Source organism: Convolutriloba macropyga, chromosome 2, assembly GCF_964194025.1.
Source record: "Convolutriloba macropyga chromosome 2, txConMacr16.3, whole genome shotgun sequence".
Taxonomy (NCBI): Eukaryota; Metazoa; Xenacoelomorpha; order Acoela; family Convolutidae; genus Convolutriloba; species Convolutriloba macropyga.
Window position 1 is genome coordinate 5,336,052 of NC_134469.1, and position 25,334 is coordinate 5,361,385.

General features: G+C 33.1%; 1 protein-coding gene across 5 annotated transcripts in view; it reads right to left on the reverse strand.

The window, feature by feature from the left end:
- The window catches only part of LOC142355909 (uncharacterized), a 136,440-nt gene that overhangs the window by 89,193 nt on the left and 21,913 nt on the right, over positions 1–25,334 (reverse strand). For 4 of the 5 annotated variants that reach the window (XR_012761330.1, XM_075407931.1, XM_075407935.1 and 1 more), the window contains exon 3: positions 21,948–22,191. Coding sequence is in view for 4 of the 5 variants with exons in the window: in XM_075407931.1 (XP_075264046.1) it covers positions 21,948–22,191 (244 nt within the window). In the remaining variant the exon portion in view is untranslated. Of the gene's footprint in view, positions 1–3,918; positions 3,945–21,947; positions 22,192–25,334 lie in introns of those variants that run through there. The other variant, XM_075407945.1, reaches the window with a different exon arrangement.

Genomic DNA, 25,334 nt, shown 5'->3' on the forward strand with positions numbered 1-25,334 from the left:
AAAAACAGACTTGCATTCCAATTGACAAACCTCTTAAAATTTTGCGATCTCGTAGTTCAAAACTGTTCTTCTGATAAAAACTTTAAAAACAAACCAACCACTATTCCTTTTTTGATCAAAAAATTTCTGTCAACGCTAAATTTTAAAAAATGAAATAAGTAATCTGCGTCTAGAATGGCATCATTATTACCACGAAAACACTTCACTTGCATAAAGTTCATCAGCGGTGAATTTTTCTAAATTTAGATGCACCTCTACGCTAAATACAGACTTAAAATACGTAAATATCTCACCTTCGTGGTTTCAATTTGGAAAAAAGTATATAATCTGACAAAAACAGAAACAGAAAAGAACTCCTTTGGCTTTAATAGGTTATTAATCGAGTTTTCACTGATCTCGATAAATATCAGATTTGAACAAAGCAAAAATTATTCAATGTTTTGAAAAATGGTTATTATTATCTTTGGAATAAAAGAAACAATCAGGAAATATATGTACTAGTACAGAAATTGAAATAGCAAATAGAAACAATCTGTTGGATTGAATTAAAAAAAATAGAAGCACAAGTTGGGTGACAGGACAGGTTACCCAATGTCAATGTACCAAAACTGCCATTTTACCCGAAGCCAACTTTAATTGACTCTCTTAATAAAATTACAAGAACAACTATTTAGCGGACTATATTATTAAATAGCCCCTGAGACATGAAATGAAACTATCGCAGTCGAACATGGGATTATAAACGGCCATATAATTAAATGACCCGTGGGACTTTGTGATAGAAAAATTTCCTTTGTGATAGAAAACTTCCTTTGTGATAGAAAACTTCCTTTTGTGATAGAAAACAGTGTGTAAAAAATGGGATAGCAAAATCAGATTGGGTTGTCATAAATCACGGTGTTCCTCAGGGAACTGTCTTAGGGCCTCTAATTTTTATACTTTATGTCAACGATTTCAGTGAAGCTGTATCAACGAATTGTGATGTATTACAGTTTGCCGATGATACAGCAATTCTATGTCATGCAAAGAATGAAGCAAATTTGCAGCTAATAGCTGACGATACATTAAACAAGACAGATCAATATATGAAACAAAACAGGTTAACTTTGAATGAGAAAAAAACGGAGTTAATGGTGTTCAGGAATGAAAAATTGCCGATCATTGAAACTGTCGATTTCAAGGGACACCAATTGGAAGCATCTGTAAAATGTAGATATTTAGGTGTAATAATTGATAGGGAACTGACATACCAAAATCAACTAAATAAGGTTATCAGTAAAATGGCTTCAGCAATCAGATCATTATATTTGGTTCGTTATCAGGTACCGCTAAAAACAAGAATAAATCTTTTTAAATCACTAGTTTTGTCTCATTTAGATTTTAGCGCATTTTTTTTTTCAAAATTTACCATCTTACTCTATTGACAGAATTAACAAACAGATAAACTGGGGAATAAAAGTTTGCTTTATGAAAACCAAATACGATACTGCCAGAGATCTACTTCTGGAGACTAAAATTCTTCGAGCAGAGCTCCAAATAACACGGGTGTCTTTAAATAGGTTTTTCAATATTCTCCAACAAACAAGAAATCGCTCTAATAAACATTTCAGATTTTTAGAAAACGTGCCTATTATTGTAAACAAACGAACCCATAACCTTTTCTTAGAACAAAAATGTAAGTCAAAATGGAGTAATGGTTCAATTGTTCGTAACTTTATTCGAAAATGGAACAAACTTCCAATTACAATTAGAAAAGAAACGTCGAAGACCAAATTTAAACAAAAAGTTACAGCGGAAATGCTTAAACGACACGAAAGAGTTCCAATAGACAGAAGGGTTGCAGGATTTAAACATATTTTTTATTAAATTATTTTACGAAAACCGAACCTTAGTTTGTTATAAATTAGAAAAAAATAATGTTTGATTAATAAACTTCTAACATGTAACATTAACCAAGTGGTTAGTTTAATTTACATGTTTGCAGATTAAAAAAAAAACTTGATATGAAACTATCACTACAGAACATCGGTTAATTGAACGAAAAGATCAAAGAGCATTGGGTAAGTTGGCATTGGGTAAAATGGCAGGATGGGTACAAATGGAATTGAGTAAATTGTCATGTAAACACAAACTTGGTATACAATTACAATTCCAAAAGATACAAGTTTTAATTCCTTGAATTATAATAGATGGGATAATACCGGGAGTTTCATATCATTATACAATTCAGTAAAAAAAAAGTTCTATCAATACAGCGAATTATGTGGTCTCTTATACATAAACCAAAGTATTACCCAAAATACTACTTTACTTGATGGTGGATCAAAACTACGAAAAATCAAGTACGCTTGTGAATTAATGTTTGTTACACTACTGTTCGTCAAAGCTCGTAATGAATGGTTTTTCTGGACCTATCGGCTCCTGCAAATAAATAGGCCAAAACCACTTATCACAGTTGCCTATGGGGGTGCCAAAAACTGCCCTGTTAATAAACTACCCCCACTGTAAACTATTCGAGACCATTTGACTATCTTGCAAGGTTTTTGCAAGATTCTTGAATATGATTGTTATCACGATAGATCTTGAATGACGATTGGCGCTCTCTCCAAACATATGTTGTAAAGTCCATCTAGATGAAGAACTGTGATTCGTTCAGGTCGACCTCTACTCTTAACGCAACATTTTTGATTCTGAATCGAAATTTCCCGAGAGAAAAAGAGAGCAGCATGTATTTCAAGAAAGAAAAATGAAACAGAAGTATATTTGATAAAGGATTTTGGGGGAAAACGAACATCAATTTAGTCAGCTAAGCTTAAAATGCTGTCAGTGCTATCTGAACAATTATCACAAATTGTGAAAATCAAAAAAATTTTAAATGGTGACTTCAATTTGTTCGAGATTTTCACGATCGTCTTGTTTATGTCGATTATAATTCTTTGAAAGATAAATTAACTATTTATTTTGATTTATAAATGTAATTTTTAAACCCTTATTCACGCTCATTTTGGAGAGTCAGTAAAAGTTGTTCATTTCAATTAATTTACATTGCACAGAAAGTACCAAAAATGAATTTATACTGTTTTAACTCCTCGCCATAATAAATAAGCTGGCCTTGTTTGTAAACAATAAGATTTTTTGCATATTTGAAAGATGGTTGAGTTTGACCCAGTGTGAAGTCACAAATTGAATGACCTCTGATCAGACCGTCGAGCCCACACCCTTGCAATTTCAGAGGGAAACTACAGAGTCTGAAAAACCGTTCGAAAGCACAAAAATTTGGGGGTGTAGACATAGTCTGATCAGAGGTCATTTTGGTAATAGGTCTGATTAGATATCACTTATGTCTCTGACGGTTTGATCAGAGGTCACGTAGGTCTTGGAACGTCTGATCAGAGGTCACTTAGGTCTTGGATGGTCTGATCAGAGGTCATTTTTAGATAATTTTTTTAATGTAAGAAATCAAAATTGAATGGAAATTCACCTCCGGAATTTTCAATTAATTTCATTGTTTAGAGACGTCAATGAATTCACCGCCAGACATCAAAGAATTCACAAAACAAAAAAATACTCCACAAGTTGTTTCCTTAAAATTGAAACAACCATTCTTTACTCACAAAAATTAACCGCCAGACTGTTTCACACAATCAAAGAAACAAAAAGCTCTAAAAAGAGGGAGGTCTCGACAGTAATGTAATTGTTCTTTGTAAAGAGCTCTTACTTCATTCGGAGTAAAACTTCAAAATATTCAATTTTTTCAAGATCAAACAAAAATTTAAAGCCAAGGTTGAGTTTTAAAATTAAGTATATTAAATTGTACTGAAGACAATAAATAAAAATTTGCAGAAAAGCCATTCAACTTAATTAAATCAATTCAGCGAATTAAGTTCAATAGAGTAAATATTAAATTTTGCAAATTACCTGGAGTTCATTTTGAAATCAGAGATTGCAAATTGATAAAATCGAGAAACGGATATAATATAATCGAGTTAAATGAAATCGAAACTGAATCGCTCAAATTATACTGGTGATTTATGTTTTGGGTTTAGCTTTACGAACCAATTGATCAATTATTTGAGCGAAGTAAAATACGAACTTTTTGCCCCGGGGAAATTTTGAGAACTTCCAAAATTTGAAATGTACAACGCTTAGTTGTGGTTGATTCACGCTCTGATTTTCTCTAGGGCAAAATTTATTTTCCGACTAAGAAAGGGCAACTTATTTTTGGTTTTAAACCATTCGGAATAAAATTAAGGTGGAGCTCAAATTATATTTACTTTAATTAAGTCGTTTGTTTTTAACGGTCTAACGAACATATATCCAAAAATTTTGACTGGTAATGGTAGAATAACTAAGCTTTTCAATTCACACTCGGTTGCTTGAACGCGTGAATGGTAAATACGAGACGGCTAATCAAATCACTCTATTCAGAATTGTAATGACGTGTAATTTTTAACCGAATTTCAGTAAGCAGAAATAAATACTCAGATTTCAAGCTAGAGGAACGAATATTTTTTTATTATTCTCTCAACTTCGCTAAAGGTAAGCAAAAAGATATGCTAAATTGCAAACCTATGTCCAGTTATAATTAAATAACATTCAAGTTATATAGGGTTTTGGTTTTGGTTAAAAAAAGCCGGGTCATAAACATACTTTAATACCGTTTTAGTAATTTTTCGGCACTGCTATAGCCAGTCTTTGATTTTCATGAGAAAGTTACAGATCAATTTAATTCACGAGTGGTAATTAGCCCTTTCAAGTTTGGCTCTATAAGTGGACCGGCGGCACTGTGCCCCACTTCAAAGGACTTGCGAGTGTAAACAAACAAACAAATAGACAAAACAAACTCCCCCTCTCACGGGGCCCAAATTTCATTTCAATCAGGTTTACATGTTGATAGCTAAACTGACCGGCTGGTTGCTTTTCGATAGGGTTGTTGGTTTAATTGCGGCGATTTTATTTGAAGGGGTAAATTTAAAATGAATAAGAAAAAATACGTCCACTGCTTAAGCTATATGACGTAAAATGTCTCACATTAACTCAAAATATCTGAAAAAAAAATTTATCGCTGTCAAAAAATCAAAACTGAAATTTTACATATATTAACCAAAAATCACCGAAACTTCACAAAAGCTTTATGATAAGGTAAACAATCTCATTATCCTTAAACTTCTGCTTTCGCACAAGCGATTATAAAAAAAATGGCGAATGGATCAAAAACAGGCCAAATGAAAATAAAGAAACAATGCATTTGAGAAAAAAAGAAGATAAACGAGTTTTTGAAATTAGATTTTTGGCTATAATGATGGACAAAAATTAACTATATTGATAATAGTCAAGAATTACAATAATTACATAGTCAATAATATTCGCTTGGTTAACAGTTTTTCTCAAAACTGAAAAAATGAAGACGTTCACCAAATGCTTACAAACTAGAAATCTTGAAATTTTGGATCTTTTCCGCTAGCGCCCCCCCAGTAAATTAGGCACCCCCCATTTGTATATGTTTAAACATTATGTATACATTTGAGTTATTACCTATGTATACGTATGAATAGGCATTTAGAAAATACTATTAGAGCGGAGGTTTGAAAATAATATGTGTATAGCAATAAGTCACTGCATATAATGTAAGCATCAACCAAAAGCTTGTTGTTATTGCATTTTTAGTAATTACGAGCTTTGTAATGGGGTTGAAAACTATAACTTTCTTGAAAACTGCTACATATATGGTTGTTGATGTACTATACTAGGAACGATATTATGAAAATAAATAAACTTTTCAGAAGGGAGCAAAACATTAATTTTTGGGGGGTGCCTAAATTTCGGCTATATAGGACTGGGGGGGGGGGGGGGGGGCGCTAGCGGAAAAGATCCGAAATTTTTACCTAAACAACAGCGATCACCAATATAAGAACGGCGTGAATAAAGATTTGAATAGTTGAGTTGTAAGGCTGAGAAAAACTCCACAATTCTGCAGACAGATTATTGTAGCGAGCGAATATTGATTCGTCATTAACTTGTAATTAGATGTGAAATATTTTAAAAAAAGAAAATGTTAGAACAACTACTGTCAGTTAAACCAGGTTTTCAATGGAAAGCGCCTGTTGATAAAATTTTATTCAAAGGATTTTTATCTTAAATTTTGGGTCTGAAAACATTTCACATTGCTCCTTTACAGTTTTTCTTCATCATAATGAACTATAATGTCTAAACATTCTCTACGAACTACACAGAAAATATATCCTAGAAAACGGTCTGCGTTTTTCAAATCATTGCTCACTTTACTCTAGTGATTCTCTCTCAAAGTTTTCGCTCTTTATCATAACCGAAAAAAAACAGATTGCTGTAAATTTTATTGAAAACCCAAAATTAGAGGGTATCATTTTAACCAGGTGAACAAATCACCGAAGAACATCAGCAAAAATAGAGTTGACACACCGGGTTGAGGATTGGGGAAAAAGAGCACTCTACAGTATAAAATATTCCTTGAAGATTTCCTGTTTAAAAAAGAAAAATCTGAATTATTATTCATCCCAGAAGCCCTAAACATGTCATGACCTCCACTAGATGAAAGGTTATGTTTCAGCACCCAACGTTATTGTAATATTTTTCAATTGAGTGCGAAAATTAAAATTTTCAAAAACAAACCTGGGTGGCAAAAAGATTTTGAATTGTCATTCCCCTTTTATGAACGAAGGTGTGCCACGTCAAAAATGATCAGTCAAGAACAAAGCGGAGGATTGTGGTTTGATCTATATGACTTAAAATTTTAATATTCCAGGTTTTTAAAAGAAAACTAGTGAGCAATTTCAGCGAGAGTTAAAGTCAGTTCTCGCAGAGAGGGTGAAAAAATTCAAAAGAAGAACATGTTAACGCGACACCTTTAGAGTGTCAACTCGGTGTCAACTCGGTGTCAACTTTAGAGTGTCAACTCGGTGTCAACTCTGGGTAACTGTGCTACAGCAACAGTGGAATTTTTGATTGATGTCAAACGTAATTTGATTTTTTAAAAAAGGTATTGATAAACGACACAATAAATATTCAGAATTTCAATGAAATTTCCACAAAACACCAATTACCATCAAAACTTTCAAACTAATATTTACACACAAATTTTAATATTCGCTTTCTTTAATGGCTGAAAAACCTAACGATTTTTAACAAAAAAATCCTCATTGGGAATGAGAAAGTAAGATCAGTTAGAAACAATTTTGTCCAGCTCACGTATGTTGTATACACTTTTCAAAAAGAAAAATTTTATCTGCGCCTCTGTGATACATGACTGATTTACGACCACGTCATCCGAACGCAGAGAGAAACCGCATGCCGCAACGCTCACTTAAAAAACAGGTCAACAAAAAAAGCCCATTTTCGCCCATTTTGGAGGAGGATAAACGTGATTCATTATCGTACTACTGATTAACAACGGGTTGAAATTGACGACCAAGCTGAAAAATTCTTTCTAGTTTGTCAGCCAACAAACACAACTTAACCACCGTTTTTATAAAAAGTGTAATAAAAATTAAACTAAAGAGTCAACCAGTTGTCTGCAGAGACTTCAGTCTTGCTAAGATCGTTTGATAAAATTGAAAAATAAAAACAGCTGTCTTTATCGCACGGTCATATAGATTAATCCTGAAAAATGAACACTTTGAAAGTGACATCAGATCAAAGAGCTTCTTGATCATGTCTCTGCTGACAAAAACTGCAAACTGATATAAGCGATCACTATCCAATCAAAAATGAGGTCCCATGAAAAATCGGGGGCAGACAACAACATACATAAAACATTGAGCGCTGCTTAAAAAATCTCTTAAATAATTTTGGATGCTAATTTTTTATTCCAATTGAACAAAAGTATGAGCTTGTATGGAACTCAAAAACCGAATAGGAACCTTTTCGTTAAAAAAAAAACTAGAAATGTTTTCATAAAATAGCACCTCTGAAATCTCCATGAAACCAAAAAAAACATCAACAGATTCACAAGACACTTACCAAAGCTTTTCAAAATAGAAAAAAACAAAATCATCACTTACGTAGCAAAAAAGCTGAGAGTTAATGTAAATGACCAGAATTAGTATCTGCTTTGGAATAAGGGCGCAACAATGAAAAATTAGTAAGGCATGCAACACCGCAGGGGTGGAGTTCTAGGGCCCCTATTCTTTCCTTTGTACATTAATGGTGTCACAATTGCAACGATAGATTTCAATAATGTTTCGATACGGAGATGCTACCAGTTTGTACTGCTTAGGGCCAAATTGTAACAAACCATACAGACATCATCAAAATTTGTTAAATTTTTTAATGTAAAAATTTTACCTGAATTGAATAAAAATTGAGAATTTATTCCTTTTGGTGCATAAAATGAAAAAATAACAAGTAATATTTTTTAACGGATTCATTTAAGTACCTGGAATTTAATTTGGAAAAAGGACCTAAATTAAGAACACAAAAAAACATACCCAGTAAAGAATTGACTCGTTTTTCTGAATGTTGTACTTACTGCGGCTTTCGTCTCAGAACAACTGGTCTTACTACACAACGCCTCCGCAAAATACTAATTCATATTGGTTAAATTGCTCACTGTTTTATGTACAAGTCTCTTCATCTTGAAAATTGTATACTGCAAAAACGGATTGTAAGCAAAATAAATATTCTAAGGAAATTTTATTCAACGACAGAAATTTCTGTAACGATAATTTAGGTTGAAAAGTCCAGAACCGACCAAGCACAAAAAGGGTATCAAAGAGGTTTGATAAATCCTCTGCTTACGCGGACAAGAACTCTTTGGCGTTTGAGAGTAAATAAGATATCAAAAGCATTTAATATGTCACAAAAAAGCTCGGTACTTTTTAGTTTTCTAAAAGTTCTTGACTACCTTCACTGGAACCTTTGTAAGTGATATCGATGACGTGACCAATGTTTTTTTGTCAGTTGGGAAGTGAACAAATTAATTTTAATTTGTTAGGTTTTAAATTGTGCAACGTCTTGAAATCACAGTTCTACATAATGCATAAAAATGTTCTCAATTTTTTTAACATGTGAATTATTCTAGCTATAACCCTTCGATTAAATATCCACATGCTTTCAAATATTAAATAAATCAATCACAGCATCAGTATTGTTATAATTATTATTATCTTGAAATTGTGGCTGTTCGTTTTCATTGGTAAAATTAGGATTTGAACGCTCCTATTTGTCTGTTAACTGGTATCTTCTTCTGCTGATCGAGCAAAAACCCGGTCAGAACATTTCTAAATCATGTTTTACTGTTTAAAGCTCGCACTGAAGAGGGCAATTTTTCCACTTTTGAACTCTTTTCAGGATCAAAGGATTTTGACTTCACTTCGTTGTCGTCCTCTTTTTTTTTAATATTTTAATTTGTTCTCTTGTTCAGCTTTTAGGCGACTAGTAAACATTTTAAATTTTTCGGATGTTCTGCAGTGTCTGATATCTGTTTGAAGTTACATCAAGCGAACTTTTGAGATGAACAATTCGGCTGGCAAGATACGATCTTTAATGAGAAGACCAGTGGGTTGGTCAAACTTTTGTCGAAAATGACAAACTTCCACTCCCCAGTTGATTTGCATATTTATTCGATTTATGTTTTCTGCTGTATTTTGGTAAAACTTTCGAATTTTACCTCTCATGACCTCCTAATAAGTCTTATTTGTGTAACTTATTATCCAAAAATAATAAAGTTTCAATTCAGTTAGAATCTTCTGTGCCCAGATTTGCACGTAGATGAACAGACTCTCGCACGAGCCGTCTTGTTCACTTAAAAAAACTGAAATCTTAAAAAAAAATCTTACCAAACTATCTGATCTGAAGCATAAAGTCTTTAAACAAATTTTATAAATTTTTCAGCAGTGTTTCATCAATATTGAAAAAAAAAACAATATTTGCAGTAATATTGAAATAAATTCTCACCATTTGGTTTTAAGCACGTTAAACTGAGCGGCAATAATTAGTACTCTAATACACACCAAATGTCCAAGTGAAGATTAAATTAAGGATAGATATTAAGGAGAGAGAGAGGGAGAGGGAGCGGCCATCTTGAATGAAGGAAAGAAAAGAAGATGAAACGACATTTGTTGGTTTGCGCACTTATGGGTTGAACAAACACGTGAATAGAAAACAAAGGAGAGTAATATTTAAATTTTTAGGAAATGAGACTTTGCTGTTATTAAATTCTAGACTTGACTAGACACTAGCCTAACTAATGTCTTCACTCCAAATCTGCCTCCCTTAACCGACGCTCTAAATGCCGAAAAAACCTCATGCGTTCTAACGCTATTTCGTTTTACAGAATTTAATAAAAAATGTAGATTAGAAATCATAAATTTTCTTCTATTAGTCAATATATTGACAGTTTGAAGTAAATTTCTGACAAAAGTTGTTCGACTATTTTTTCGAAAATCGGTTCATTTTTGCAGAAAAGAATTTTCGGCTTGTTGAGAAAGTGATCTGTTTTAGGCTAAGGGGACAAGAATGATCGGTTTCAAGTGCGTTTGCCAGTGTGTTGAGTGCGCATTGGAGCATATAAGAGTGAAAAATAGGGAAGCCGCCTCTGGTTTCTTCAGAGCCAGAAGCCAATCAACAGACATCATTAGCCGATAATCAATTAAACCGAACTAATTATGTTGCCACAAATTCGCCAGTTTTTCCCTCCATTTTACAGAAAAATTAGATTTCTTTTGAGGCACTAACTCAATAATTTGTACAGTATTGTTTTTATTTGGGCTAACGATAAGTTTAAGTTAAGATAAATGATTAAATTTAGTTATTCGACTTTGTGAGCTTGCAGCTTAGTGATACAGAGAAGCAGTAAAAGAGCTCTTCTATAACAGTTCCGCCAACTAAAATTCCTTTGATCTAATTTAGAGTATTGAAGGCACTGTTATTGTATGTGGTCATATATAGCACAGTGAGAGAGAAAAGTTAAAAAGAAACAAATTAACATTTAAGACCAATAACACTCAACACCACAACCAACCAACTACCTACCCCCATCTTTGATAACACCCATAACCACCAACCCCCCCCCCCCCCATCGCCCCTCCAACCCCACGACTTGCACTCTTACACACCTTAACCGTCGCAGGTCATAAACAACTTTTTCAAATATTGCGCGGCTTATCCCCGACGCCGCCGCACAAGGGTTTTAAAATAGCAGGGCCGAAAAATGGGCTGAAGTCGCAAAAGTCTGTCGGGAAGAATAACTTCTTACCGCCAATTTATGTTCACGGTTTTTTTTCTTTCATAGCCGTTCGTAGAGAACGCTTTAATTGATGGGCATTTATCAGCAAGGTTCAAAAGCGGCCGTGTAAAGTTGAAAATTAGGTGCCGGAATATTTGACGACCGCCAATAAATCTTGCAAATATGGTTATAACCCGTAATGATTGTTCTTGGTATAGTTAATATCGCTAAGACCAGTAATAAAGGCGCAAATTTAAGGAATAACAGCATGCATAAAAGCAAATTCATGGGAGTCGAAATTAAGAGAATGCGTTTCGAGATCATGTTTCTCAAATTTAAGCCCAGAAATTTCGAATTAATTGCAAAAAATATATATTAGGTTTTTGCACATTTTGTGCCTAGAGGTCAGCAAGGTCACGGCGCGTTGACCTCAAAACGCTCTACATTATTAAACAATGATTGCGCGATCTTCAAACTGATCCAAAACACTCTAAATCTTGTTCAGGTAAATTGTCCTGCGGTGTGTGGGTAAGGGAGTATGCAATAAAAAACTACCTACAAAATTATTTTTTCAAATCGAATAATCTGAAGAAAAAACAGGGGGGGGGGGGGGGGATTTTGCCTGGCAAAAAGTTTGTTTATGAATCCGTTTGATTTAAAAAAAGTCAAATTTCACCAATTTTCCCAATCCAGAAATAAACAATTTTAGGAAAAGGCCAGATTTATTTCTTTAGGTCTAATAATACTTCTGGCACGAAGCTCCTTGTTTAAATTTTTTAAATTACTTCGCGGATTCTATTGCCAAAAAATCTGTGAACAAATTCTGTGAAAAAATTTTTGTCTCATTACAATTTTTTTCTTTGAACGTTGAATCAATGAGCAAAAAATAAGCTTGCAGTCAGTAAATTCTGGCAATCAACCCACTTTTCATAATCTAACATTAAATACACCTCTGATCATAGTACTGGCACTGGTCATCACTTTACTAGGACCCCTGGGACATATTGATGACCTGTCGAGAAGATTACATATTATGCTACATGATTTATATCATAAGTTTTTGCAAACAAATATCTATTCTACTCGAGAACAATTTATTGTTATTAACAGATTACTCTGAAAAAAACTTCAAAACCTTTTTAATAGATAATTCAATATCTAAGTGCGAACAAAAAGTATTTTTGGCCTCAATTAAGTCAGATTCGTCGTTAAAAATTTTTCTCATTGAATTTTTTGTCTGAAGAGAGCGAAAAAATACAATTTTTCTTTCTTCACAATCCTAAAAATTTTAGCGGTTTCGTGTTTCCTGAAAAAATACTTAAAGTGCGTCACCTAAAAAAATTGCAGGTGCAGTTGGACCATGTTTTGACTTCACACAAATTAAAGTAAAAAAATTTCGATCAACTTCAGTGGAATGAATTGATTCGCACCGAAAGTTTTTATAGCTTTGAGAAATTTATTCGTAGTTCCAGTGCCCAGAAAATCAAGAGGGTGCAGCGGAATGTCGGCCCAGGGGGGATTTTGCCTGGCCAAAAGTTTTTTGTTTATGAATCCGTTTGATTTAAAAAAAGTCAAATTTCACGAATTTTCCCAATCCAGAAATAAACAATTTTAGAAAAGCCCAGTTTTTATTTCTTTAGGTCTAATCATACTTCTGGCACGAAGCTCCTTGTTTAATTTTTTTTAAATTACTTCGCGGATTCTATTGCGAAAAATTCTGTGAACGAATTCTGTGAAAAAATTTTGTTTCATTACATTTTTTTTCTTTGAACGTTGAATCAATGAGCAAAAAATAAGCTTGCAGTCAGTCAATTCTGGCAATCAACCCACATTTCATAATCTAACATTAAATACACCTCTGATCATAGTACTGGCACTGGTCATCACTTTACTAGAACCCCTGTGACATATTCAGATTAAAGCAAAAAAATTTCGATCAACTTCAGTGGAATGAATTGATTCGCACCGAAAGTTTTTATAGCTTAGAGAAATTTATTCGTAGTTCCAGTGCCCAGAAAATCAAGAGGGTGCAGAATAATATGGCCCAGTCATGGAAAACTTACATTATAGGGTCATTTTTCCAATATTTCAGCAGCAAAAAATTATTTTTCAAAGACTGCTATCTTCACCAAAAACAATTGGTGAATATATTATTCGATTTTCCAAGATTGGTTCTGTTTTGTCACTGTAAATCAACGTATTACCTTTAAAAACGTCCTCAATAACATATCAGTGGATGAAATAACATCTGGTTTAAAATAGTTCCAATTTAATAAATGCTATTGCCCGTAGGTGGATTTCAAAAACTTAATTCAATAATATTAATTTGACTGAGTAGAATTTAGAGCTGCATTCTTTCTAACTTTGAATCCCAAAAATGTACACCTTACAAAATAAGATGATATATGAGCAAAATTCTCTGCTTAAAATTATAGAAAAGTTGATTAGATTGATTATGTAAAATTTGCTTTCATTAATTTCCAGAATAGTTCAAGGATAAAGTAAACAGAGCGCTGCCATTTTGTGGCAATTTTTTGGCAATTTTGTGACAGAAATATTTATTTCTCTAGATCAAAAAAATATAGACAGAGATGTTTTGCGAGTGACATTAGGTAACAAATAGCTACAAATGAAAATTTTTAGTAACGTGAAAACAGCAGATAGACGAAAATTGAGATCAAATCTCATCAATTTTTAACTAGCATACAAAAAATTAAAGATCAAGCGTCCTATCAAAAATTAACTTGAAAAGTAGATTACTTGGAAACGTGTTGATCAAAAGTAGATTCTTGTTGATCAAATTAGCAGCCAAATAATAGTTTATACATTAGATATTCATTTTACAATTCAATTAGGAGAGACTCGGGATAAGTGTTATATGATTTTTAAATAAGTTCTTGGAATTATCCAGCTAGCAAAATGTGAACATCATCTGTTAAGTTTTCAATCTGGTCTGCAAAAAATATAACAAAAAGACTTGGTAATGTGCTTTCTCTCAGCAATGTTTATCACTTAATTCATCAACAACATGAGGAACAAATAGAAAACTTTCAAAAATTCGTATGTTGTTCTAACAAAATCAGTGCATCCGTGTAAAAAATTGCCTAAGCTCAAAACACTATGAACATTTACACTTACAAGGCTGCTGATACACGACAAACAATAACATCTTATAAAACAACAAACATTAACTACGACCAATGGCTACATTTATTGCTACAATTATAAAAAGGCTACAATTATTCTGAAAAACTTAAATAAAAAACAAAATAGGTTCAGTTAAAACAAAATAGCTTCAACTAAAAAAATTAAGTTGAATTTCACCAGAAAAGATTTGGAACCCGTTTTTATTGATTAGAGTTATCGAGAAGAAAAAATTAAAGGGCAGAGTTAAAAAATAATTTATGACATTCTGAAAACAATTAATTTCATAGCCATAAAAGTCACTAGCTATAAACAAAGTCACTAGAATTTGTCATTAGAATGATATGCGACTAAAAAAGAAAATAAAAAAAATATTCTTAAAGTCAAATTAATTTTGCGAGGAAACGGTTTTGAGGCCTATAGAATCATAGTTTATTCGCTAAAAATATTAAAAATTCGATTGCGCCCCCTGCAACTCCATTTATGTGGTACAGGTTTTGCACTTAAATTGATAATATGACAAGACACCAAAACGAACCCAAAAAACTAAAAATTGTTTGAAATGGAAACAAAAGTAATTAAATATCGCAGTGCCAACGCGAAAAAACAATTATGTAGTTGATAAAACGGCAATGAGGACTACATACAATTTCACTTAAAAAAGGATGTGACCTCCGTTTTTGCTGAGACTACGCTGAAAGGTGGCAGAGATAAAAGTAAAAGAGGCAATTTTTTTGCAACATAAAGAATAACAACCATCAGCTCCCATCCAAAAACATTAAACAGGTCCAGATTAAATTGCTTACGAAAAAAATTAGACAATGTGACTAACTCAAAAGCGTACAAAATAATTGCAAAAACAGGCAGAATTCAGAACCTCATGAACAATTTTACCAACACAGTGTAGAATTCAAAGAACCCTAAGATTATCATGTATTTTTATTGGTGTAAATTTGCGCGTAATTTTGACAAGTAAAAAAATTGAGTTTGGATTTTTTGTCATTCCGGTCTTTAATTAGCGTAAAAAAACACAATACATTTTTTCAAAACAACAGCGCTCTATACAAATCCGGATTTTCTTATATGTAAATTTCAGTTTCCATCAAAACTGCTCTTGCTATTGCTTCTTATCCCTTAAAAAGAAAATGTTTTCCAAACTGTTACCGAAATAGCTCATTTGAGATAAATTGTCGATACATTAAAAAAGCTATAAATTTTTGGGTACCTATTGAGTTCTATTAGCAAAAATTTTTCGCAATCAGCTTAAAGCATCTGGGAGCTCATAAGTAGTTATTTAGAGCTTATAAAACCTAATAATTTTTCACGGTGCATCATATTTTTAAGCAAAATTCATCGAAACTACAGCAAAAATGTGAACAGAACAACGGAAGTGAGGCTAACGTTCACAAACTGCCATTTTCCGTCCGCAGGTGCAACTGCTAGTGTTTAACATAGTAACGTGCTAGATGACAACACATAGTTTGTAAATGTGCGCCGTGATAATTAAAAAACACACTGGTACAGGGACAGAACAGATCCAAATTCAATTAATCCACACAACCGATTTGAGCATTTGAGAGCGTTCCAATTCTAACATTTGTGTTTCTCTGGGCAAAAATTCGGTGAGAAACTAGAAGTTATTTCTCAATAATGAAACCCGGTCATGTAGATAGCATGTCCAGGGTTGAAACGTTAATACTACCCTGCGAAAACTGAAAGAATTTAAAATGACCAACTAAAGTTATTGTTATCAAATTAAGCCGTCGGATTTTTTCAGTTTACGCAACAATTAATGTATGTCAATTGCAACTAATCAAAACTGGCTTTCAAAAACTAAAAGTAGGCTAATAGAATCTAACCTTTAAGTTTACTGATGCCGTTTCGCATATGAGGGAGCGAATATTGTAACTAATTCGTATTAATAATAATCGTTAAATTGATATAAATTGTCATAAACAGGCCAGTAAAAAGCCTGAAAAAAGAAAACTTCAAAAAATTACCTTTTCCCCCAAGAATGAGTTAACGTTTTGTCAAAAATCAAGTTCTGATAACATAAAAACGTTCTGACTCCAGTTCTGTAAAATAAATTTATGGCTAATTTCAAAATAAAACTGGTAACATGGCTAATGTAATAACAACCACCCCAAAAATTTCAAACCAATTTAAGGCGATTTCTGAATCAATTTGCGTAAGTTGTATATCTGAATGACTGTGGTGGAGAAAATTTTACTTTGTAACTAATTCGAAAGTCGGGCTTTCTGCGAATTTGTGAAAGATTTAGAAGTTTTGGGTTTCAGTTTGGGCAAAAACAAAGAAGAAAGGCTTGGGTTGTTTTCAACTAACAGTCAGAAAGAAAACATAACAAAAATGGAAATTTTGTGTGTGTTGGGCGAAGATTAAGAGAAAATTTGTGGCGTAAATTGGGCAATTTCAAATTAGAAACCCGTGTTTTTGTGACCCCCTCTCTGTCAAATTTGGGGAGAAATTAACATGCTTCCTAACTGTAAATAAAATAACTTAAATCAACACACGCCTTGAGTTTTTACACGTGGCTGGTTCTAAACAGTCCCAATTAGCATAAAAGTCAGTTTAGCTTAATTCAGTTATTCAAGTCGCGCAAATACAGAAAAAATTGAATGAAAATCGATAAATTGGTTTAAAATCAGTATAATTAAATTAGCATAAAAATTGCGAAAAACCGCGTAAAATCAATGATTATATGACCAGCTTTGATTTTTGTTTCATTAATTTTAATAATGCTAATTATTTCAGCGGCTATTCCTTTTTTCCTGTTTAGTAGCCTATATTTTCAATAAATGACCAACAAAAACAAATTCAGATGGAACAATAAATACCCACAAAACACGTGTTAATAAAGGAAAATAGGTTTAATTCCGGGGATTACAACATGTGAAAACGCGAGCACCTCAATTAGCTATGACTAAATTTGTATTAAAATAATTCCATATTTTTACTGGCATCATTAAAAAGTTGCAGCTAGGATTTATAAACAATTTTGCACAATTTTAATTCAAAAAACAGTCAATAATGAATGGTTAAATATAAATCTTAATTGTAGACCAATTATTTCTGGTATTATTTCGGTAATTGAGAAATTTTTATCTTTAAAATTGTCACAAACAAAAAAGTTTGATTGTCACAATAAATATTGTCACAAATACAAAAAAATACCTAATGAAGGGGAAAAATTGAAATTTTGAATGGAGGAATAATTAATGATGATAGTGGTGACTTAGTCAACTTTTTAATTTATTTGAGATCTGAAATTTAAACTAGTAGCAAAATTAGAAAAGTTAAAATCTCTAAAAGAATCTTAGAATCTCTAAAAATCAAATATTGGAATCTCTAAAACAAAAGATGAGAGAGCTAAACTGATAACTCAATTCTGCTATGTTAGCTTTTATGCTAAGGGGCATTTGTTAGCCATTCATTGGACGGCGCGCCCGTAACTCAAACCAAACAAACTGAAAATTGAGTAACAATCTCGAAAGAAAATTTTGTGCCTTACCGGAAAATCTCAGAATTAAGCGAAGTTTGCTGTTTTAGCTAAAATCACAACCAACAGAATCTCAAAACCAAACTTAGTTTTGAATAACTTAAGCAGTTGTTTTAATCCAGCAAAGACAAAATACAAATTCGAATCAAAACTGAAAGAGGTAAAATGTAAAACATGAATTAAAATATCAGTATTATCAAAAATATTACCAACCACTGAAGCGAAACCAAAATGTCTTTAAAAGGCTTTTTGATGCTCAACATATTAAAGTACTTTTTAGTCGTAAGCCAATTCTTAAGATCAAAGAAAATTAAAAACAAAGAAATAAGAGGTCTAAACTTGGACTTTTAACCGGGGCTGAAAGAGGTGAAAAACCTCGTTAAACGTTTTATTATTGCTCTTATACAAAAGACTTAATTCTTATTGTGATAAGTTTACACGTTTTATCAATTGAAATAACATTATGATTCAATTTAAACGTTTGCTTGAGTCTTATATATTTGTTGTTGCTGTTGTTGTTGTTTTTTGTTTGTCTCGCGCCAATCAGCGCCAGGTGAGACATTATAAACATCACTAGCTAGTTAACTAATTTAAAATAACCAAACTAAAAGCTTTAGCGTCATACGTCTATAAAAAGCATCAAGCTGTGAACTGGTAAATCTAATTTGTTGTATGAAGACAAAAATTAATAAGTTCTCGTCATTTCTTCTTCTCATCGGTTGATTAGCTTTCTCATGAAAATCACGTCTTCTTTTTTCATTTTTTTCTTTTCATGAAAAAACAAACAAAAGACATCAGCGGCCAAAATGTTTATACGAAACTGCTGAAATGTTGGAGAAAAACTAAAAGAAGTTATTTTCAGTTGCTGACGAAGAGTTGCTGTTGACTTTTTAAAAACGAAACGGGTCAATGTTTAGGAATTTTTAGAAATAATAATGTGAAATATCGAGGGGAATCAAACAAGATTGATAGTTTGTGGTTATTTATTGCAAAAAGAAACTGACATCATCTAATTTTCTCTTACTGTAGATACAAGTCTAACGTAAAAAAAATTCCACAAAAATAATGATATTAATTAACTTTTTCAGTTTTTGGCCCTATGATGCCAATGTATGTTGAGTTTAAAAACTGGAACTTACCGATTTATTGCTTCGCCTGTTTTACCCGAGTTTTTTCGTTCTATGATACAAAATTTATTGAAATCGAATTCCACATCGATCAAATATGTCTAAAAACCCATCAAATCTTAAATTTCTTCAATTTTCCTCCTTTTGTCATTTTTCAGCTCTCCAACTTTGAAATGTTTTTTTTTAAAAACAACGTATAAAAATAACAGAATTAAACTAAATTATTGCTTCTATTTTGGTTAAAAACGTCCAGAAAACATAAATTTCCAGCGAGACAAAGATAAGGGTTTCAAAATCATTAAAGGCCTTGGTCGAGCTCAGACAAACCCTTTTATCCATTTGCTTGTATTTGGTGAGATTAACAAAATCTGCAGCTTCATTTTCTCAAAGTTTCAAATTTTTAATTGTCTGTTTTTGAATTTTCGGAAGGTGAAAATAAATGAATACCGTAGGGCACTCTTTACCTGCCACATATCGCAAGCTAAGATCCACGACACAAATAAGTCATAAATAGCCTGACGGACTTTGGTCGCTTAGGATTTTGGGGGAGTTTAGACTGAACAGACCCGAAGTCAGGTTTTTGGCAGACCAAACCAACTTCGGTCAACCTGGGCCAAAACAAACAGACCCAAACCAGAACCTGGACCCAGCCAGGCCGAACAGATTCAAGCCAGAACCTGATCCAGACCAAACAAACCCAGACCCATATCTCGACAAAACAGGACCAAAACAGAATACGGGCCATAATAAATTAAACATTTAGAAGCACGTCACAGAATTTACCACTTATGCGTTTCAAATATTTGAACCAAAATCGGTTTGTGCAATTCTGACTGTTTTTAATATAAGAACAGTCATGTTCACCTGCAACATCATTTTTGTGTCAGGTTAACCGTCTTGATTGTGCTCCTGGTTGAAAAGATCAACGACTGTTTACAAAAAAATGTCATATCCGGACCTAATTATGTTAATTCTGAAGAGGTCTGGAGGACCGGCTGCAGTCTTGAACTTGGATAGCGGGCTTTGATCAGTCCAAATAAATTATTTGAGGTCTGAGAAGAGCTCTTGATATTACTTCGCAGAGATTAAAATCAGAAGCGTTTCTCATCTTAGCGAGACCAAAAATAGGTATGCGCCAGACCGAACAGACTGAAATGTCGGGATGGCCGATACAGAACTAACTAAACTTAGAGGTATGAAGCAGGCTGAACAATCAAAGCCTGAGTATAGGCCAGACCAAATAAATTGAACTTAAACATAGGCCAGAGCAATGGGAACACAATTAGTTATGGGCCAGACAGAACAGACCTAATTAAGGCATCGGCCATACGGATTGGCTCAACTGAAAAATTTTCCAGACTATAAACTCGGCTGCGCAGGTTCCAACTGTCCATAACAGCAGTGTATTTGGTTAATAGAGGACCACATCCGGCAAGGACAGGAGATGATTTTAGATATAACTAAATTAATTTATGAGAACATAAATTTTTTGTGTCTGATTTCTGGAAAAAAAGTAAGAATGTTAGACTGGAGCACATTTCGGTTCTCAAATGAACATTACCAGTTACATTTTGATATGGTTAGCTTGTCCCCCAAAATTGCTAAAGTCATTTAGGAGTTAAACAGTAAAGTTTGTTTCATTGCACCAATTTGGGTTGCCTTTACGAGAATCACAAATCAAGCATATAATGTAAAGTTTTTGGATCTTAAACAAAACATCACCAAAAAAAGAATGGCTACAGCGACTGGCAGGAGCGTTAATCCATTGCAATGTTCTTTGATCTGTGAGACGGATGTATATTAGAAGAGGGGGACCGAGAATTTCGCAAGTAGGCTTCAAATGACGTCATTAGAAGTTATTATATACGACTACTAAAAGTTGAAAAATGACATTTTATTTTATTGAAGACTTCAAAAAGTGAAAAGCCAAAAATTGAACACAACTGTTTAAAATTGTGATTGAGGGAGAAATTCGTACAAAAAAACGCAAAAACCAAGGGTGGAAAAATTACCCAAACAATAAAAGCTCTCAAGCAAAAACGTAGCAAAAAGACACGAAAGTTTTGGGAACAAGGTAAAATTTTTAGCCCAGTTCAACAGTAAATTCAATCAACTTCGGATGTTCAATTCTTGGATATGAATTTCAGTTCTGTCTCGGCTCCTTTGGCAGAGAGTAATCAAACTGGAAAACCTTTCATCATTGCTCGACGCAACACCAAGTGAGTGAGTATAATTCTCCTCTAATCTAAAAGTGTGAGCTGTATGAAATTCCCTTCTATTTGGGTAAGCTCGAAGTTTCCCGAAAGTTTAGAGGGCACTTTTTTGTAAGGCGGACTGGCAGCATCATAGCAAACCGAATTGATACTGCCTAGGGTTACCGCGCCAAGTCGTCAAAAGCAAAACAAAATCCCCTTTGCATGATAAACTGTGCTGTCTGTTAGTATGCGTCGTCATTTTTTTTAAAAAATGTTTTCTTCAAAACTCTAGACAAACCACCAAACATTTTGAAAGCCAGTGGCTTGAAATTTATTTTTTCCAGAGAACAATTTTGCCCTTTTATCCTACGTTTTTGTTCTTCAAGTGCCTGAATGACGACTTGACTTCTCAGTTGCAATATTGTCGAGTAATTGAAAACTGAAGTCGATTATTTTAGCTGAAATAGTTTTTGAGTGGAGAAAAAATTTTCAAAACGATCTCTAATGAAACTGAAGTATTCCTTTTAAAAACACTTTTCTCAATTAAGAAACAGCAAAAGAATGTTTTTTTTTAAGAAAAATGAAACATGGATAATGATTTAAATGATTGTTTTTAAATTTTTATCAGAGTTTTGCTTTACTACTTACTCTATGCTCACTATATAAGCTTCAAACCAGTTCTATTGACCAAATCTAAATGGTAATTAAACTACAAAAAAAGAATAAAATTTTAAAAGTTTTTCCTCCAGTAAATCGAACCTTACCTTTCGAGACTGGCCTTTTCTTCCTGGCTGGACACTTCAGAAAGCATCTTTCTTGGCAGCAGCCGTCGTTTAGTCGACGAATCCAGTGACGTCACATCTCGACCGGAGCCCCCTCCCCCACTACCACTTGCAGCAGACTCGTTGGAGTTTGTGGCTCGCATTAGGATTTCATGTTGTCGAGAGAGTCCCTCAGAACTCAGCACGAATCGCTTGATTTTACATGTACAAAGAGGGCCACTGCAGCCTATGAATGGGGTAACTGTTTTTTTTATTTTTTTGTTTGTTTTTTTTTTAATTTTTTATCTGACTTTTTCATTTTTTTAATTTCTGTATTTTAATCAGCATATACCCAAAAGTTGAAAGTTAAGAGAATAAAAAAGATGATCTACAAATCTTGAATAAATAGAAAAATCTAACTAAGTAAAAATCAGAAAGAAAAAACAAAATGGTCTACTCATGGCCCAGTACTGGTTATAAAAGAATGTTCGGGTTGGAGATTCACTAATAATAATATAGGTAACAAATAATCGTTAACAGTTCTTTTGTTAAATATCGCGGCAGAAGAAAAAGCATCAACAAATCTAGAGCCAAACAAAATGAGTCCACAAGCGGTTTAATGAAATAAACTAACCAAATGACCACTTCTCAAAAATTTTTCGATTGATTATGCTCAATAAATGAATAAATTCAAATCTTGCACTTTTTGTAATGTTTTCAGTTTTTAACGATAAAAATTTTCCATAAAAACTGTAATAAACGGTCAATGGACGAAGAGAAGGCGGACTACGAAAGGACAAAAAGGCCTACAATTGACGGAAAAATTACTTCGGCTGTCAGAGAAAAAGGACAAACAGAAAAACATAAATTGATTAAAAGACAATTATTCTCCTTATTTTTAAATTGCATCAACCATTGGGTTTACAGGCTAAGTTTTTGAAAGCAACAAATAAATCTTAGCGTAGAAATCAAACCCAAAAACCTCGTTTTATGTGTGTGCCCTTGAAGCCCTTCATAACACTCTTTAACCCAAACTAGTTGCTTTCGCCTGCCCGGGTTGCTCATCAATTCTTAGTAGTCATACTATGTCATATACGACTCTTAGTAATCATACTAAGTCATATATGATTTATATGAACTCTTGGTAGTCATAAAAGGATCATATATGATTTCCTAGAAATCAAACAGGGATCATGCAAAAAATTTAAAAGCCTGAAAACTGTATAGTCTCTTTTTCTATTGAAGTTGAGGATATTGTTTGGAAATCATACAAGCTCATATATGACACACAAAACATTGACTGGTGCCACAAAATTTTGTGTAATTTACTCAGAAGACTTATTAATTTATTAAATCGCATTTTCAATACACTCTCGATTGTTTGTGTGCGCTAAAAGAATAACTATGTGATTTAAACATATTCAGAAAACTTAGTTGAGTTTTTACGCAAACTTGTTTCAAATAATTTTTATAAATGAACATTTACAACTATACACTGTCTTCAGAGTAAATCAAAAATTTAGTTATTTGTTTGGACTTACTCTTCTATTTAGTACCGAACTTCGCAAATGATATTGTACGTTAGGGTATTTTGGCTGATCAAAGGGGCACCGGGGAATCAAATAAGCGATGCCCTACCCCATAAAAACGAAAAAAATAAATGGAAAAAATTAAGAGATTTATGAAAAATAGAATTATGATTCTTTGCAATCATACTGGGATCATATATGATTTCTTGGTGATCATAAAAGGATCATATATGATTTTCCCGGTTTCATACAAGGATAGTCGCCAGATATCAAGCATGGACAGTTTGAAATCATAAATGATCCTCCCATAAAATTTCAACCCGGTTTGTTATTTGGCACGTATATGCTTGCATATTGAGGAAACAACACAATTAATTTAAAATAGACGTTTTTTATGACCCCATTGAACTTGTTCTCAGTACCCTAACACGAGCATCAAATCGAATTGAGTCGGTTTAAATTTCTTTTGACCAAATGTTTTACTAAAAGTTCAACAAAGGACTGAAACAATACATTACGACCAAGTAGCGACTCACCTAAATTGATCTAAAACTAATTTCTTAAGCTGTACAATCCATGGAGATGTGCAATTTTGTGACTAGTTCATTCTAGTCCCCGTCAAAAAAGTGACTGATGTGTCCGGTGAAAATAAAGAACGCTCTTGAAAGAAGTTTGTATGGCATCAAACAGACACAAAACACACCAAATTTATTGCAAAGAAAAACAGGAACGAAAAAGAGTCAATAAAATACAAACATTGTAATAAGACAGTGGAAAAATTAACTTCAAAAAAGAGTCAAAGACAAACCTCAAAAGGCCGTGGGTTCGAATACCCATACTAGATAATCGTGATGGAGAGATCAGAAGTCGAACAACTAGTTTTTGTAAACTTTATAAATCTTTCAATACATTTTCCAAACGTCTAGTGTTGAATTTTGAAAAAATAAATCTATGAACAGTGTGTTCGAATTTTAAATATTATTTGTTGCACTGTGTATGTGTAATTCATGTTGAATCCTGCGTTTGTGTCGGAAATAATTATTTTCGCTAATAATAAAATGCTAGCGATAAATAATTATTGCTAGCATTTTATGCCCTGCTCTTAGGCATAGTTCGCTATGTGAACTCATGATTTTACGATTTTACCATTTAGAACCAATTGTGTGATCCATTCAAAAATGCGCAATATAGTTACAAACACTTTATCTACAATTCCGGGGTTGCATAATTTAAAAAAATGTCAGTGGATCATTATGATCTTGGAATTACGGTCTGGAGCAAAAAACATATCAAGATCTGATACGATTTTATAATTAAATAGTTACTGCATTCGGGTCGAATAAAAATTTCTTTGACGGAGATTTTAACTGGTTTGACATGTGGTAAGAGACGTTTAGAAGCTACTTTTGACCACCAAGCAACGCAGATAGCATGTTTGATTTTATTGGGCAAACATTATTCGGCAAAGTTACTTTTTGTGTATTTCGTAAAAATTTTAGTGGTTGGAAACTTTAAAAAACGCACAAAAAGTTATATCATTTGTCTGCCAAATGAAATCAAACAAATTTTTTGCGTTGCTTGCTAAAAAAAATAGATTCTAAACGTCACTTCCGTCATATCAAACCAGTTGAAAGCTTTGTCATAATTAACTTTATTTGATCTAGAACGCGTTAACAAACCATCAATAAAATCAAGTCAGTTCTTAATATCTTTTTTTGACTCCGGCAAAAAATTCCCGCTCCATAATGACCCACTGATGTTTTTCGCATATACAACACTGGAATTGCAAACATAGTGGTTTTTAAACTACATTGGGCTTTATTTACTAAGTTATGGATTGGATCCCACAATTTGATCTCAA